Here is a 17,500-nt window from a genome sequence, read left to right as displayed (position 1 = left end):
CAGTCCCTTTCCTGCTAACTTCCCCCCACCTGAGGGAAGGTAAGTATCGTTGCTTTGAGCCGAAGAATATGGATTGGGCACAGATCCTGAAGATGAACTACATGGCTCTGGTTGTTGGATTCCTTCTACCCTTCCTCACGATAATCGTCTGCTACAGCCGCATCATCCAGCGCCTGCGCGATTCAGGCGGGGTGCTGCAGAAGAACATACAAACCCGCAAAAGATCCATCTACATGATCGTCATCGTGCTGATGTCCTTCCTCTTCTGCTTCTTGCCGTATCACGTGATCAGGACGGTCCATCTCCATCTCATGGTGCAGGAACGTTTCTGCCAGCCCTTCACCATCGTCATGCAAAAGGTTATCGTGGTGACAATCTGCCTGGCCGCGGCCAACAGCTGCCTCAACCCGCTGCTCTACTACTTTGTCGGGGAGAACTTCCGAAATACCATCAAGACGTCGACATTGCTCAAGTCACGCCAGCTCTCCGTGAGATCGGCGTCCTCCGGGAGTGTCGTCTACCGAGAGCGTTCCCAGCAGCAGAACCAATGATGGCAATGCTGAGGGACTCATAGCGAATGCAAAGCATCTGCCCTGTGGCACTGCAGCCAAAATTGAAAAAAAAAATGGCACATTCAGCGTATCCAGCAGGGGGCCGTGCTGAACGGAAGTCCAGGTTGGAGTTAGGGCTAGTGCACAACAGCACCAATTCTCTGACCCGTGCTCCCATCAAGTGTGGCCTCCAGCTGGTACTGTGGAATCAGTGAATTTACCCCATATATTTTTATAACGATTCTGTTATAAATTATAGAAAAAATACACAAATGATGTATCTCACCTGAACGATTTATTTTTGGTATAAAATGAGCGGCAATTTTTAAAGTTTGAAAACTTTCACTCCCATTTTTTGATCACTTTTTTTTAAGCATTAGATTTGTTTTTATTTAGTTCCCCAGTTCTCTCCTGTCCTGTAGCTGCTGACACTCGCTGGGATTCACTGACCCCACCCCTCACCCCCCAACCCCCTGCACCTCGCGCAAAATGGCCATTGGTAAACTGGGTGTCTAGACGGTGATTGTCGACGCGTTATTCAGCTCTGAGGCCATCGCAGCCAGGCACATCCTGTTAGGATACAGAGCAGCCAGGATCTCATTGAATGGCGGTATAGGCTTGAGGGGCTGAATGGCCTCCTCCAGTTCCTGTGTTGCTATTTCAGGGTGTCTTTAATTACAGCCAACTTTAAAATTGGTTCATCTTCGCAGCAGAATAATATATTGGGGAGTGATTTACAGCTCTCTTCCCTGCTCCCATTGGGCGGTAACACTTAGCTCGCCTCTCGCCCCCCCCCCCTGCGATCTCCTCTTGCCCCCCCCCTCGCGATCTCCTCTTGCCCCCCCCCCTCGCGATCTCCTCTTGCCCCCCCCCCTCGCGATCTCCTCTTGCCCCCCCCCCTCGCGATCTCCTCTTGCCCCCCCTCGCGATCTCCTCTTGCCCCCCCCCTCGCGATCTCCTCTTGCCCCCCCCTCGCGATCTCCTCTTGCCCCCCCCTCGCGATCTCCTCTTGCCCCCCCCTCGCGATCTCCTCTTGCCCCCCCCCTCGCGATCTCCTCTTGCCCCCCCCTCGCGATCTCCTCTTGCCCCCCCCTCGCGATCTCCTCTTGCCCCCCCCTCGCGATCTCCTCTTGCCCCCCCCTCGCGATCTCCTCTTGCCCCCCCCTCGCGATCTCCTCTTGCCCCCCCCTCGCGATCTCCTCTTGCCCCCCCCTCGCGATCTCCTCTTGCCCCCCCCTCGCGATCTCCTCTTGCCCCCCCCCTCGCGATCTCTCCTCGCGATCTCCTCTTGCCCCCCCCTCGCGATCTCCTCTTGCCCCCCCTCGCGATCTCCTCTTGCCCCCCCCTCGCGATCTCCTCTTGCCCCCCCCTCGCGATCTCCTCTTGCCCCCCCCTCGCGATCTCCTCTTGCCCCCCCCCTCGCGATCTCCTCTTGCCCCCCCCTCGCGATCTCCTCTTGCCCCCCCCCTCGCGATCTCCTCTTGCCCCCCCTCGCCCTCCCCCCCTCGCGATCTCCTCTTGCCCCCCCCCTCGCGATCTCCTCTTGCCCCCCCCTCGCGATCTCCTCTTGCCCCCCCCCTCGCGATCTCCTCTTGCCCCCCCCGCTCTAACTTTTCCCGGCGGGGCTCAGTTCAGGATCTGTCTGGATTACCCGCCCTCACCAATTGACTCCAAATACACCGGCAGCTTTCCGACGGAATTCACATGAGGCGCAACTGGGAACATCCGTGGAATCGGCAGAGAGCAGATTCCACACAAAGCAAACAGTCACTTTAACATCAACCCCATTGTGTGTTGATGGTTTAACAATCCAGGCAGCTGCCGTAACTTACCACGAGGCACACCATGGGTGATCAGCTAACGATGGAGGGTTGGGGTATGGGAGAGTTGGGAGGGATGGGTTACGGGAGGGATGGGTTACGGGAGGGATGGGTTACGGGAGGGTTGGGCTTCGAGAGATGAGATTCATTGGAGAGTTAGGGTCTTAGTGGTTTGGGGTTTGATGTGACAGTTAGGATTTGAGAGGGATTTGCTTTGATGGAATAGTTTGGCGTCAGCCTTGGCTCTGTGGTCTCTCTGACTCAGAGACTTGAGCACAAAATCCAGGCCGACACTCCCAGTGCCAGTACTGAGGGAGCGCCGCGCTGTCGGAGGGTCAGTACTGAGGGAGCGCTGCGCTGTCGGAGGGTCAGTACCGAGGGAGCGCCGCACTGTCGGAGGGTCAGTACCGAGGGAGGGCCGCGCTGTCGGAGGGTCAGTACCGAGGGAGGGCCGCGCTGTCGGAGGGTCAGTACTGAGGGAGCGCTGCGCTGTCCAAGGTGTCGTCTTTCGGACGAGACATTAAACCGAGGCCCCGTCTGCCCTCTCGGGTGGATGTAAAAGATCCCACGACCACTATTGGAAGACGAGCAGGGGGAGTTCTCCCTGGTGTCCTGGGGCCAATATTAATCCCTCAACCAACACCTAAAACAGATTACCTGCTGTTTGTGGGATCTTGCTGTGCACAAACAGGCTGCAGCGTCTCCTACATTACAACATTTCAAAAAGTACCTCATTGGCTGTAAAGCTCTTTGGGACGTCCTGAGGTGGTGAAAGGTGGTGGTGAAATGAACATTCTTAATTTCCATATCCTGTATATCAGGTGCAGAGTAATAGTGAACACTTTGTGATTAAGTGTGTGGTGTTGACGTACTCACCATTCTCCCACGTGGAAATCCCACGAGGTGTGAAACCAGCCAATTGTGTAACTGTCCCTAAACTGACTGAATATTGTAAATAAACTTTTTCAACTTCAGCCTGGTTTGACAGCTGTCATTGTATGTGTGATACACCAGAACAATAGAATCAACACAAAAACCTGAGGAAGGAGGTAGCCTCCGAAAGCTTGTGAATTTAAAATAAAATTGCTGGACTATAACTTGGTGTTGTAAAATTGTTTACAATTGGGAGGATAACAGCAGCAACCAGACAAACAGGCTCCTCACTGCCCTGATTCAGTGTTAGTTTAACACTCGCAGGTGCGGTGAGGGGGGCCACTCTCTGAGGTTGGAGCTGTGGTACGTTGTTTGGGCAGATTAAGTGGAGCTTTACTACTGCTGATTGATAGTAATAGCACTGATTGGCTGTATTGGTGACCATTGACGGTTGATTCACAGAAATGGAATCATAGAAGGAGGCCATTCGGCCCATCGTGCCTGTGCCGGCTCTTTGAAAGAGCTATCCAATTAGTCCCACTCCTCCTGCTCTTTCCCCGTGGCCCTGCAAATTTTTCCCCTTCAAGTATTTATCCAATTCCCTTTTGAAAGTTATTATTGAATCTGCTTCCACCGCCCTTTCAGGCAGCGCATTCCAGATCAGAACAACTCACTGCATAAAAACATTCTCCTCATCTCCCCCTCTGGTTCTTTTGCCAATTACCTTAAATCTGTGTCCTCTGGTTACCGACCCTCCTGCCACTGGAAGCAGTTTCTCCTTATTTACTCTCTCAAAACCCTTCATGATTTTGAACACCTCGATTAAATCTCCCCTGAACCTTCTCTGCTCTAAGGAGAACAATCCCAGCTTCTCCAGTCTCTCCACATAACTGAAGTCCCTCATCCCTGGGACCATTCTGGTAAATCTCCTCTGCACCCTCTCCAAGGCCTTCACATCCTTCCTAAAGTGCGGTGCCCAGAATTGGACACAATTCTCCAGCTGAGGCCCAACCAGTGTTTTATAAAGGGTTTAGCATAACTTCCTTGCTTTTGTACTCTATGCCTCTATTAATAAAGCCAAGGATCCCATATGCTTTTTTAACAGCCTTCTCAACTTGTCCTGCCACCTTCAAAGATTTGTGTACATTCACCCCCAGGTCTCTCTGTTCCTGCACCCCCTTTAAAATTGTACCATTTAGTTTATTTTGCTTCTCCTCATTCTTCCTACCAAAATTCATCACTTCACATTTCTCTGCGATAAATTTCATCCTCCATGTGTCTGCCCATTTCACCAGTCTGTCTCTGTCCTCCTGAAGTCTGTTACTATCCTCCACATTGTTTACTACATTTCTGAGTTTCGTGTCATCTGCTAACTTTGAAATTATACCCTCTATACTCTAGTCCAGGTCATTAATATATATCAAAAAGAGCAGTGGTCCTAATACTGACCCCTGGGGAACACCACTGTAAACTTCCCTCCAGTCTGAAAAACAACCATTCACCACTACTCTCTGCTTTCTGTCTCTGAGCCAGTTCTGTATCCACGCTGTCACTGTCCCTTTAATCCCATGGGCTTTAATAATGCTGATTGGTAGTAATACTGATTGATGGTAATAATGATTGAATGATGGTAATAATACTGATTGATTGATGGTAATGCTGATTGGTGGTAATACTGATTGATGGTAATAATGATTGAATGATGGTAATAATACTGATTGATTGATGGTAATAATACTGATTGGTGGTAATACTGATTGGTAGTAATGATTGGATGATGGTGGTAATGCTGATTGATGGTAATAATACTGATTGATTGATGGTAATAATGCTGATTGATGGTAATAATGATTGATAGTAATGTTGATTATTGTAATAATGCTAATTGATGGTAATAATACTGATTGGTAATGCTGATTGATGGTAATAATGCTGATTGATAGAATGCTGATTGATAGATAGTAATAATACTGATTGATGGTATTAACAATTGATTGATAGTAACAATGCTGATTGATAGTAATCGGCACTTCTACAATATCATCTTATTGTCCAGGAATTCATAATAATTATTTTCAAACAGGCATATGGGACAACGCCCACAGTAACTGCAGGATTTTTATAAATAACCATAAATATCTGTAAACAGGTACATAAATAACGCAGCACAGTTATACAGAGCAGAGCACAGCCACTTTATGTCCAGAACAGGTTACTTCAAAAAATAACACATATTCATTTCCAATCAGAAAGCAGTTTCCTTTTTATCGAACTGGTCCCAGGGGCACCAGGGGTCGGAATGTTTTTGAAAGATTCTAGTTAAGGCCGTCGATCAGAGATACTGTTCATCAGCCCATCGTCTGGGGTCAGGACCTGGGGAATAGAAGGAAATGAGCATTAATGTGATGGAGAGCAACAGAGAAGTCTGGGGTACACCTCACACCCCTCAGAGTATCAGCCCAAACCACACTCCAATACACACCCCGAACTACACACCCCGAACTACACACCCCGAACTACACACCCCGAACGACCCACCACATTAGGTATGTGTCAGCCGGGGCTCAGTGGGGAGCTCTCTCTCTCTCTCTCTCTCTCGACTCTGAGTCAGAAGGTCATGGGTTCGAGCCCCCACTCCAGAGACTTGAGCACAAAATCCAGGCCGACACTCCCAGTGCAGTACTGAGGGAGCGCCGCGCTGTCGGAGGGTCGGTACCGAGGGAGCGCCGCGCTGTCGGAGGGTCGGTGCCGAGGGAGCGCCGCGCTGTCGGAGGGTCGGTGCCGAGGGAGCGCCGCGCTGTCGGAGGGTCGGTGCCGAGGGAGCGCCGCGCTGTCGGAGGGTCGGTGCCGAGGGAGCGCCGCGCTGTCGGAGGGTCGGTGCCGAGGGAGCGCCGCGCTGTCGGAGGCGCTGTCTTTTGGATGTGATGTTAATCTGAGGCCATGTGGACATGAAAGATCCCATGGCCACCATTTCGAAGAAGAGCAGGGGAGTTTTCCCCGGTGTCCTGGGGTTAATATTAATCCCTCAACTAACATCATTAAAAACAGATGATGTGGTCGTTTATCACATTGCTGTTTGTGGGATCTTGCTGTGCGCAAATTGGCTGCCGTGTTTCCTACATTACAACAGTGACTACACTTCAAAAAAAATACTTCACTGTCTGTGAAGCGCTTTGGGACGTCCCGAGGTGGTGAAAGGCCCGATATAAAGGCAAGTTCTTTCTTATGTCAACTGAATGAAGAGATTGAACTGCAACTCATAGAATGTAACTTTATAACAGCATTTAGATTAACACTCTCTTCCTTTTGGGTCTTATTTTGAGTTGGGGAGGTCGTGGGGAGGTCATATCCCACCAGCATTTTTTGATCTTTGACTGCAAGACTGGCCATTCACATCGTGCCAGCACTTGCTGTTTGTAAATCCTGCCCCTTCCCTATCATAGAATCATAGGAGAGTTACAGCAACGAAGGGGGCCATTCGGCCCATCGAGCCTGTGCCGGCTCTTTGTAAGAGCAATCCAGTTAGTCGCACTCCCCCGCTCTTTCCCCGTAGTCCTGCAAATCTTTTCCCTTTAAGTATTTATCCAATTCCTTTTTGAAAGCCATGATTGAATCTGCTTCCACCGCCCTTTCAGGCAGCGCATTCCAGATCATAACCACTCGCTGTGTAAAAATGTTTTCCCTCATGTCGCCTTTGGTTCTTTTGCCAATCACCTTAAATTTGTGTCCTCTGGTTCTCGACCCTTCCGCCAATGGGAACAGTTTCTCATTATTTACTTTATCTAAACCCATCATGATTTTGAACACTTCTATCAAATCTCTCTTAATTATTCTCTTAACCATCTCTGCTCCTAGGAGAACAACCCCAGCTTCTCCAGTCTCTCCACGTAACTGAAGTCCCTCATTCCTGGAATCATTCTAGTAAATCTCCTCTGCACCCTCTCTGAGGCCTTCACATCCTTCCTAAAGTGCAGTGCCCAGAATTGGACACAATACTCCAGTTGTGGCCGAACCAGTGTTTTATAAAGGTTCAACATGACTTCCTTGCTTTTGTACTCTATGCCTCTATTTATAAAGCCCAGGATCCTGTATGCCTTTTTAACTACTTTCTCAACCTGCCCTGCCACCTTCAATGACTTGTGCACATATACCCCCAGACCTCTCTGTTCCTGCACCCCCTTTAGAATTGTGCCCTTTAGTTTATTTTGCCTCTCCTCATTCTACCTACCAAAATGTATGACCTCACACTTCCCAGTGTTGAATTTCATCTGCCACGTGTCCGCCCATTCCACCAGCCTGTCTATATCCTCTTGAAGTCTATCACTATCCTCCTCACTGTTTACTACACTATGCAATTACGCAGATTTGTTTAACTGCTTCTGTCGATGTCATTTAACACACCGTGCGATACTGGGTATCTGCTTCTGTCTATATATTTGCTTGGCCATTCTGCCATGCCAAGTGTTGTGGGTAAGCTTTTCGTGAGGGAAAAACAGGCAGGTAGGCGAGGAACCAAACGGGGGTCAGTGGGGGGTGGGTTTGTACAGGCCAGGGGTTCTGTCACTATTCAAATCATCAATTAGTGGCACCAAGGAGCCACTCGGAGAACTCACATTAATGGAGGTAAAGGGAAATGGGAGCAGACCCGATGTAAATGGAGGTGATTGTGGTTGTTGGAGGCCAATCATCTCAGTGCAAGATATCACTGCCCTTCCTTCACCATCACTGGGTCAATATCCTGGAGTCACCTGACCTAACACCAAGGACTGCGGCGGTTCAAGAAGGCGGCCCACCACCACCTTCTCATGAGGCAAGAAGGGATGGGCAATAAATGCCGGCCTCGCCAGCATCACCGACATCCCGAGAATCAATATTTTTTCTTTAAATGATGAGATGTGGCTGGTCGCTCAGAATTTATTTGCTGCATTCTGCAAGAGAATCTTTCAGATATTTGTGTCCTTCTGCTAACTTGTTTCCGACCAGTTAATGAGGCTATCAGCATTTACTATCCAAAATGTCACTCCAAACGCATTATTCCTACACTTTGATTGCAAAGCAAGTAAAAATCACTTAACAGGGACCCTTTAATATCCCACCCGTGCTGTACCTGCCCTGGGAGTGTTTGATGGGACAGTGTAGAGTGAGCTTTACTCTGTATCTAACCCTGTACCTGCCCTGGGAGTGTTTGACGGGACAGTGTAGAGGGAGCTTTACTCTGTATCTAACCCTGTACCTGCCCTGGGAGTGTTTGACGGGACAGTGTAGAGGGAGCTTTACTCTGTATCTAACCCGTGCTGTACCTACCCTGGGAGTGTTTGACGGGACAGTGTAGAGGGAGCTTTACTCTGTATTTAACCCTGTACCTGCCCTGGGAGTGTTTGATGGGACAGTGTAGAGGGAGCTTTACTCTGTATCTAACCCGTGCTGTACCTACCCTGGGAGTGTTTGACGGGACAGTGTAGAGGGAGCTTTACTCTGTATCTAACCCGTGCTGTACCTGCCCTGGGAGTGTTTGATGGGACAGTGTAGAGGGAGCTTTACTCTGTATCTAACCCTGTACCTGCCCTGGGAGTGTTTGATGGGACAGTGTAGAGGGAGCTTTACTCTGTATCTAACCCTGTACCTGCCCTGGGAGTGTTTGATGGGACAGTGTAGAGGGAGCTTTACTCTGTATCTAACCTGTGCTGTACCTGCCCTGGGAGTGTTTGATGGGACAGTGTAGAGGGAGCTTTACTCTGTATCTAACCCTGTACCTGCCCTGGGAGTGTTTGATGGGACAGTGTAGAGGGAGCTTTACTCTGTATCTAACCCTGTACCTGCCCTGGGAGTGTTTGATGGGACAGTGTAGAGGGAGCTTTTCTCTGTATCTAACCCGTGCTATACCTGCCCTGGGAGTGTTTGATGGGACAGTGTAGAGGGAGCTTTACTCTGTATCTAACCCATGCTGTCCCTGCCCTGGGAGTGTTTGATGGGACAGTGTAGAGGGAGCTTTACTCTGTATCTAACCCTGTACCTGCCCTGGGAGTGTTTGATGGGACAGTGTAGAGGGAGCTTTACTCTGTATCTAACCCGTGCTATACCTGCCCTGGGAGTGTTTGATGGGACAGTGTAGAGGGAGCTTTACTCTGTATCTAACCCGTGCTGTACCTGCCCTGGGAGTGTTTGATGCCGACCCGGGGTGATGTGATGTCCAGTATTCGAACGGACTGCCCAACCCTATACTGTGACTGACGTTTTTGCCGATTGCTAACCCTACATCTAGTACGAACCGTGTTGAGATCCAGGTCTCGAACAGAATGCTGGGAGAGGAGGGGAGGAATTATTCAGGAAGTGCACTGGGATTTGAAACTCAGTGATAACAACAGCAACCTGCATTTATATAGCGCCTTTAATGTAGTAAAACGTCCCGAGGCGCTTCACAGGAGCGATTATCAAACAAAATTTGACACCGAGCCACAGAAGGAGATATTAGGACAGGTGACCAAAAGCTTGGTCAAAGAGGTAGGTTTTAAGGAGCATCTTAAAGGAGGAGAGAGAGGCGGAGAGGTTTAGGGAGGGAATTCCAGAGCTTAGGGCCCGGGCAGCTGAAGGCACGGCCGCCAATGGTGGAGCGATGGAAATCGGGGGATGAGCGAGAGGCCGGAATTGGAGGAGCGCAGAGATCTCGGAGCGTTGTAGGGCGAAGGCCATGGGGGATGAGTAATGGAGGACGGTTGGCATAGAAAGGTTCGATACTAACCATTTAGAGATTTTTTTTTCAACATCCCAGGCTGCTCATTGAACCAATCCTGTCCATTTTCATCCCGAAACACCCTTTCGACGTCACTTTCTTGGTTCTGCCGCGGAACATTTTCTGGTTGTTCATGAAATCGTTGAAGAATCTGAGCCAGACGCGGTTGGTGCTGGACTGGGGGTCGGTGACTGTTCCCCGCTGGTGTCTCTGCTGGGATTCCATGGCCGGGGGACTTTGGTTGTCCTCTGCGGAGACCCGGTCACTCTGGTCAGCGGGCAGCTCGTCGCCCAGCGCACTGGCAAGTGTCTGATGGGAGGAAGAGTGTCAAAGGTCAAACGTTTTGCATGGTTTGTGTTCTCGAAAGTCAAGATCGGAGAATCTCAAAACTTCTGTCTCCTGGCCATTTCGAACACTCACAGAACCTTATGGCACAGATTCTGTGGCCATTTGGCCCATCATTCCTGTGCTGGCTCTTTGAAACAGCTATCCAATTAGGATGTCCCAAATACTTTACAGCCAATGGTGTACTTTTGTCACTGTTGTAATGTAGGAAACGCAGCAGCCAATTTGCACACAGCAAGATCCCACACACAGCAATGTGATAATGACCAGATCATCTGTTTTTAGTGATGTTGGTTGTGGGATAAATATTGGCCCCAGGACACCGGGGAGAACTCCCCCTGCTCTTCTTCGAAATGGTGGCCGTGGGATCTTTTACATTCACCTGAGAGGGCAGACGGGGCCTCGGTTTAAAGTCTCATCCAAAAGACGGCACTTCCGGCAGTGCAGTACTCCCTCAGTACTGACCCTCCGACAGTGTGGCGCTCCCTCAGTACTGACCCTCCGACAGTGCAGCGCTCCCTCAGTACCGACCCTCCGACAGTGCAGCGCTCCCTCAGTACTGACCCTCCGACAGTGCAGCGCTCCCTCAGTACTGACCCTCCGACAGTGCAGCGCTCCCTCAGTACTGCCCCTCCGACAGTACAGCACTCCGAGTACTGACCCTCCGACAGTGCAGCACTCCCTGAATACTGACCCTCCGACAGTGCAGCGCTCCCTCAGTACTGACCCTCCGACAGTGCGGCGCTCCCTCAGTACTGACCCTCCGACAGTGCGGCGCTCCCTCAGTACTGACCCTCCGACAGTGCGGCGCTCCCTCAGTACTGACCCTCCGACAGTGCGGCGCTCCCTCAGTACTGACCCTCCGACAGTGCGGCGCTCCCTCGGTACTGACCCTCCGACAGTGCGGCGCTCCCTCGGTACTGACCCTCCGACAGTGCAGCGCTCCCTCAGTACTGCCCCTCTGACAGTGCAGCGCTCCCTCAGTACTGCACTGGGAGTGTCGGCCTGGATTATGGGGCTCGGGTCTCTGGAGTGGGACGACCTCCTGCCTCAGAGGCGAGTGTGCTGCCCACTGAGCCACGGCTGACGCTACAAATAATCCTGCTGTTGTGCTGGGGTGAGCCTTGGCTGGGTGGGCGGGGGGAAGCAGCCCGGTGCCTTGTGCTGGCAGGCCATGTGGTTTCAGACGGTTAATCTCCGGCAATATCCCTCTGCACGGTTGGGGTAGGAGGGGGTCCCTAAACCTTGGTTTTGCCAACCTGCACCAATGCTCATTGAGGTGTGTCCTCATGAGGGGCTTTTTACACTCTAGATCAGGTAAACACACCCTCCCTGTTGGGATCTCTGGTACTTTGGAGACCCTTAAACCATATATCCTCATTGGCAAATAATAACCCATAGGTTTAATTTCAATTCATGGAATACAAAGGGGAGGAAGTGATGTTTCAGTTGTTCAGAGGCTCTGGTTAGACCCCATCTGGAGAGACTGGGTTCAGTTCTGGGCCCCGCCCCTCAGGAAGGATATATTGCCCTTGGAGGGGGGGCAGCGCAGATTCACCAGAATGATACCGGGGTTAAAAGGGTTAAATTACGAGGACAGGTTGCACAGACTGGGCTTGTATTCCCTCGAGTGTAGAAGATTAAGGGGTGATCTAATCGAGGGGTTTGAGATGATTAAAGGATTTGATAGGGTCGATAGAGAGAAACTATTTCCTCTGGTGGGGGGAGTCCAGAACAAGGGGGCAGAACCTTAAAATTAGAGCCAGGCCGTTCAGGGGTGATGTCAGGAAGCACTTCTTCACACAAAGGGGAGTGGGAATCTGGAACTCTCTCCCCCCAAAAAGCTGTTGAGACTGGGGGTCAATTGGAGCTTTCAAGATTGAGATTGATAGATTTTTGTTGGGTGAGGGGATTAAGGGTTACAGAGAAAAGGCGGGTAAATGGAGTTAAGATACAGATCAGCCGTGATCTAATTGAATGGCAGAACAGGCTCGAGGGGCTGAATGGCCTCCTCCTGTTCCTATTTTACTCACCACAAAAACAAATTAAATTTACCTCAAAAATGTGATTATTACGTATTGGCTCTCTCTCTAAGATCGATCACCCAGAAATTACCACTGGAACTGTTATCAGATCAGGACTTCGTGCCGTTGATAAGACGCTCTCTGCCCTGTTTCAGTGCAAGTGATAAACCGTTCAAAATAAATGGGTGGAGACTGCCATTAAATTAGCAGGGGATGTCAGAATAGGCTCAGGGAGCCTCCAGTAACATCTGTTTAACCCGCCCATGGGATGTGGCTGACACTGGGACAAAGCTCATTTATTGCCCATCCCTAGTTGCCCTGAAAGTTCACAGATTTGTTTCAGGACTGTGATTGTGGGAGGGTTATCTGGTCCGAGTCCAGAAATTACCCGATTTATTGAAATTAATTTAGAGCTTTGCCGACTGTGGGGTATCGGTGCCAGTATCACAGTCATAACACGACTGTACTCACTGAATCACAGCATTAACACGACTGTATCACAGCATTAACACGACTGTATCACACCATTAACACGACTGTATCACACCATTAACACGACTGTACTCACTGAATCACCAGTCCTGGTGCACTGGAGCCATTAACCATTAACACTACTGTATCACACCCATAACATGACTGTACTCACTGAATCACCAGTCCCGGTGCACTGGAGCCATTAACCATTAACACTACTGTATCACACCCATAACATGACTGTACTCACTGAATCACCAGTCCTGGTGCACTGGAGCCATTAACCATTAACACTACTGTATCACACCATTAACATGACTGTACTCACTGAATCACCAGTCCCGGTGCACTGGTGCCAGTATCACAACCATAACACTACTGTACTCACAATTACCAGTCCTAGTGCACTAGTGCCAGTATCACACTAGTGTACTCACTAAATCACCAGTGCCAGTATCACACCCATAACACAATTGTACACACTAAATCACCAGTCTCACTGCACTAGTGCCAGTATCACACCCATAACACTACTGTACTCACAATTACCAGTCCTAGTGCACTAGTGCCAGTATCACACCCATAACACAATTGTACTCACTAAATCACCAGTCTCACACCCATAACACAACGATATAAAGGCTCAGCATTTAGTTTGATTTGAGGCCCCCCCCGGACACAGTTTATTTCCACAACACAATAAAAACCGGACCAGTTGAAAGTGGAGCAGAGTTTTTAAATTGTTCTCTGAGCTCAAGAGTCGGAAAGAGCGAGGCTCTGGCTCTGGGGACTTGTCCACCCCGTCCGGAGATGGGGAATTATAAAAAAAACTCGAGCTGAAGAAGGAATAGTGAAATCAGTCAGTCAGTAGTTAGTGATAAACTTACCCTGTGCCTGTGCTGGTTACCGGGTCGAGCACTAACCAGCGCCAGACACACCAGGCAGATCCCAGCAAGCTTGCCCGAGGCGATGAGCATCTTTTGTCACTGATTTAACAAAGATTAAAGAATAAAACTGGGGGAGAGAGAGAGAGAGAGGGAGGGGGGGGGAAGTTTCCTGGCTGCGAAATTCGCCGTTCCTCTCTGCGCCGGAGTGAGTTTCCGGACTGGTCAGTTTCCGGACTGGTCAGTTTCACTCTGTCTCCAACACGTGTGAACTTGTTTATAAAGGGATGGGATTGACGTCAAACTCAGGAGGACGCGGTTTCCATGGGGAATTCCCCCCCTCTTATCCTTAGAAACTCCCCCTCCCCTCCAATCCCACCCACTCACAACTTGGATGGAGACTGATGATATCTTCCTCACTTCACTTCAATGATTAATATTCTGCTTCACACTGGAATCATTTAAAATGCATCTCAGCAGCCCAGACAACAACAACACCCTGCATTTATATAGCAACTTTAACGGAGTGAAACGCCCCAAGGCGCTTCGCAGGAGCGTGAAACAGACAAAATTTGACACCGAGCCACATAAGGAGATATTAGGACAGGTGACCAAAAGCTCGGTCAAAGAGGGAGGTTTAAGAGAGAGGCGGAGAGGTTTAGGGAGGGAATTCCAGAGCTTAGGGCCCAGGCAGCTGAAGGCACGGCCGCCAATGGTGGAGCGATGGGAATCGGGGGATGCGCAAGAGGCCAGAATTGGAGGAGCGCAGAGATCTCGGAGGGTTGTAGGGGCTGGAGGAGGTTACAGAGATAGGGAGGGGGGCGAGGGCCATGGAGGGGGTTACAGAGATAGGGAGGGGGCGAGGGCCATGGAGGGGGTTACAGAGATAGGAAGGGGGCAAGGGCCATGGAGGGGGTTACAGAGATAGGGAGGGAGGGGGGCGAGGGCCATGGAGGAGGTTACAGAGATAGGGAAGGGGGCGAGGGCCATGGAGGGGGTTACAGAGATAGGGAGGGAGGGGGCGAGGGCCATGGAGGAGGTTACACAGATAGGGAGGGGGGCGAGGACCATGGAGGAGGTTACAGAGATAGGGAGGGGGGCGAGGGCCATGGAGGAGGTTACAGAGATAGGGAGGGGGGCGAGGGCCATGGAGGGGGTTACAGAGATAGGGAGGGGGGCGAGGGCCATGGAGGAGGTTACAGAGATAGGGAGGGGGGCGAGGGCCATGGAGGGGGTTACAGAGATAGGGAGGGGGGCGAGGGCCATGGAGGAGGTTACACAGATAGGGAGGGGGGTGAGGGCCATGGAGGGATTTGGAAACAAGGATGAGAATTTTAAACCCTGTAAACTTGTTTGTAGAAAGTTTTCCCCCTCTCCAGTTTGCTCATCCCCCACATCCTCCTAATTCCTGGAAGCATCGACTCTCGCTGGGGTACAGGGTCCACAGGCCCCGGCTGCTCTCCTCTACCTCACCGCAGTGGCCACTTGCCCCATGTGGGCCCGGTAAGTGTTGGTAGATATTTGACCATGGGGGGAACAAGAAAGAAAGAACTTTATATAGAGTTTCTCCAGCCCCTTTCACCACCTCAGGACGTCCCAAAGCGCTTTACAGACAATGAAGTACTTTTTGAAGTGTAGTCACTGTTGTAATGTAGGAAACGCAGCAGCCAATTTGCGCACAGCAAGATCCCACAAACAGCAATGAGATAATGACCAGATCATCTGTTTTTTTAGTGATGTTGGTTGAGGGATAAATATTGGCCCCAGGACACCGGGGAGAACTCCCCCCTGCTCTTCTTCAAATAGTGGCCGTGGGATCTTTTACATCCACCTGAGAGGGCAGACGGGGCCTCAGTTTAACGTCTCATCTGAAAGACGGCACCTCCGACAGTGCGGCGCTCCCTCAGTACTGACCCTCCGACAGTGCGGCGCTCCCTCAGTACTGACCCTCCGACAGTGCGGCGCTCCCTCAGTACTGACCCTCCGACAGTGCAGCGCTCCCTCAGTACTGCAGTGGGGCTAAAAGGGTTAAATGACGAGGACAGGTTGCACAGACTGGGCTTGTATTCCCTCGAGTGTAGAAGATTAAGGGGTGATCTAATCGAGGGGTTTAAGATGATTAAAGGATTTGATAGGGTCGATAGAGAGAAACTATTTCCTCTGGTGGGGGGAGTCCAGAACAAGGGGGCAGAACCTTAAAATTAGAGCCAGGCCGTTCAGGGGTGATGTCAGGAAGCACTTCTTCACACAAAGGGGAGTGGGAATCTGGAACTCTCCCCCCCAAAAAGCTGTTGAGGCCGGGGGTCAATTGGAAATTTCAAAGCTGAGATTTTTGTTGGGTGAGAGGATTAAGGGTCACAGAACCAAGGCGGGTAAATGGAGTTAAGATACAGATCAGCCGTGATCTAATTGAATGGCGGAACAGGCTCGAGGGGCTGAACGGCCTCCTCCTGTTCCTATGTTCCTAGATTTAAAACAATTTATTTCTCCCTCCGTCACCTCTTCACTCATAGATTCTCCCAGCCCTTCCTCGTCTGCCCCCCCCCACTCCCCCCCCGTTAGACCATGGCAGTATCTCCATTCTCTCGCTGTCTGTCTGCTCTTCAGCTCTCAGTTTCGCCCCTCCTGCCCTCTTCCTATGGAAAGGGCTGAGGGTGTGGGGAGTCTGTACTCTGCTTTTGTTTTTAGCTGGGACCCCTTCTTCGGTGTGTGTGTTCAGAATCTCGCACCCCCCCTCCCACTGAGACCCCCCTCTGACTGAGACCCCCCTCTGACTGAGACCCCCCTCCGACTGAGACCCCCCTCCGACTGAGACCCCCCTCCGACTGAGACCCCCCTCCGACTGAGACCCCCCTCTGACTGAGACCCCCCTCTGACTGAGACCCCCCTCTGACTGAGACCCCCCTCTGACTGAGACCCCCCTCTGACTGAGACCCCCCTCTGACTGAGACCCCCCTCTGACTGAGACCCCCCTCTGACTGAGACCCCCCCCTGACTGAGACCCCCCCCTGACTGAGACCCCCCCCTGACTGAGACCCCCCCCCTGACTGAGACCCCCCTCCCACTGAGACCCCCCCCTGACTGAGACCCCACTCCCCCCGACTGAGACCCCCCCCGACTGAGACCCCCCTCCCCCTCTCCTCCCCCAAGAGTACGTCACTCTGTAAGGTCACAGTAACCTTTTTGGAAAGGTATTGTCCGGTATCCCAAATTCCTCACCAATGGTAACTGTTGCTGCTCCTTCAAGTATTCCCGGGATAAAAGACTGGGACAGTTCTGCTGCTGTGTGAGCGTTACCCCGGAGACCAGTGTCTGCTGGAATGTCTATGAATTCTTCCTCTTTTATATATTCTCCTCTCCGAACTGGGTCCTGATACCCGGAATCCCCCTCCTCTCTGCCCCCCCCTCCTCTCTGCCCCCCCTCCTCTCTGCCCCCCCCTCCTCTCTGCCCCCCCCTCCTCTCTGCCCCCCCCCTCCTCTCTGCACCCCCCCCCAATAAACCCTCGGGCCCAATCTGGAGCTCTTAATTTTAAACTGAATGATCAGAACGAGTGATGTATTTATCCTGTCTGTTTAATTTACATACATCACATACCAGGTCCCCCTTCCCTACACACACACACTCACACACTCACTCTCACACACTCACTCTCACACACACACCACACTCACACACTCACACTCACAAACTCACACTCGCACTCGCACACGCACACGCACACGCACACACTCACTCTCACACACACCACACTCACACACTCACACTCACACTCTCACTCACACACACTCACTCACAAAC

At 51.1% G+C, this 17,500-nt stretch overlaps 2 protein-coding genes across 2 annotated transcripts in view; one reads left to right on the top strand and one right to left on the bottom strand.

The window, feature by feature from the left end:
* cysltr3 (cysteinyl leukotriene receptor 3) overlaps positions 1-1,364 on the top strand; it is a 12,934-nt gene extending 11,570 nt beyond the window's left edge. The window contains exon 2 of the mRNA XM_067971860.1: positions 1-1,364. This exon is cut by the window's left edge and continues 499 nt beyond it. Coding sequence (XP_067827961.1) covers positions 1-551 — 551 coding nt within the window. The 3' untranslated portion in view covers positions 552-1,364.
* Positions 1,365-5,330: 3,966 nt separating this feature from the next.
* Positions 5,331-13,953, bottom strand: LOC137302198 (C-type natriuretic peptide-like). Its single transcript, XM_067971859.1, has 3 exons — positions 13,705-13,953; positions 9,984-10,283; positions 5,331-5,617 (listed from the first exon to the last, which is right to left on the bottom strand). The coding sequence occupies exons 1-2, from the start codon at positions 13,792-13,794 to the stop codon at positions 10,002-10,004; spliced, it is 372 nt and encodes a 123-aa protein (XP_067827960.1). The 5' UTR covers positions 13,795-13,953; the 3' UTR covers positions 5,331-5,617; positions 9,984-10,001.
* Positions 13,954-17,500: the final 3,547 nt, after the last annotated feature.

This window comes from Heptranchias perlo, chromosome 35 (genome assembly GCF_035084215.1).
Source record: "Heptranchias perlo isolate sHepPer1 chromosome 35, sHepPer1.hap1, whole genome shotgun sequence".
NCBI lineage: Eukaryota > Metazoa > Chordata > Chondrichthyes > Hexanchiformes > Hexanchidae > Heptranchias > Heptranchias perlo.
Note: the sequence above shows the minus strand (reverse complement) of the source record. Positions and strands in the feature narration are given on the sequence as shown.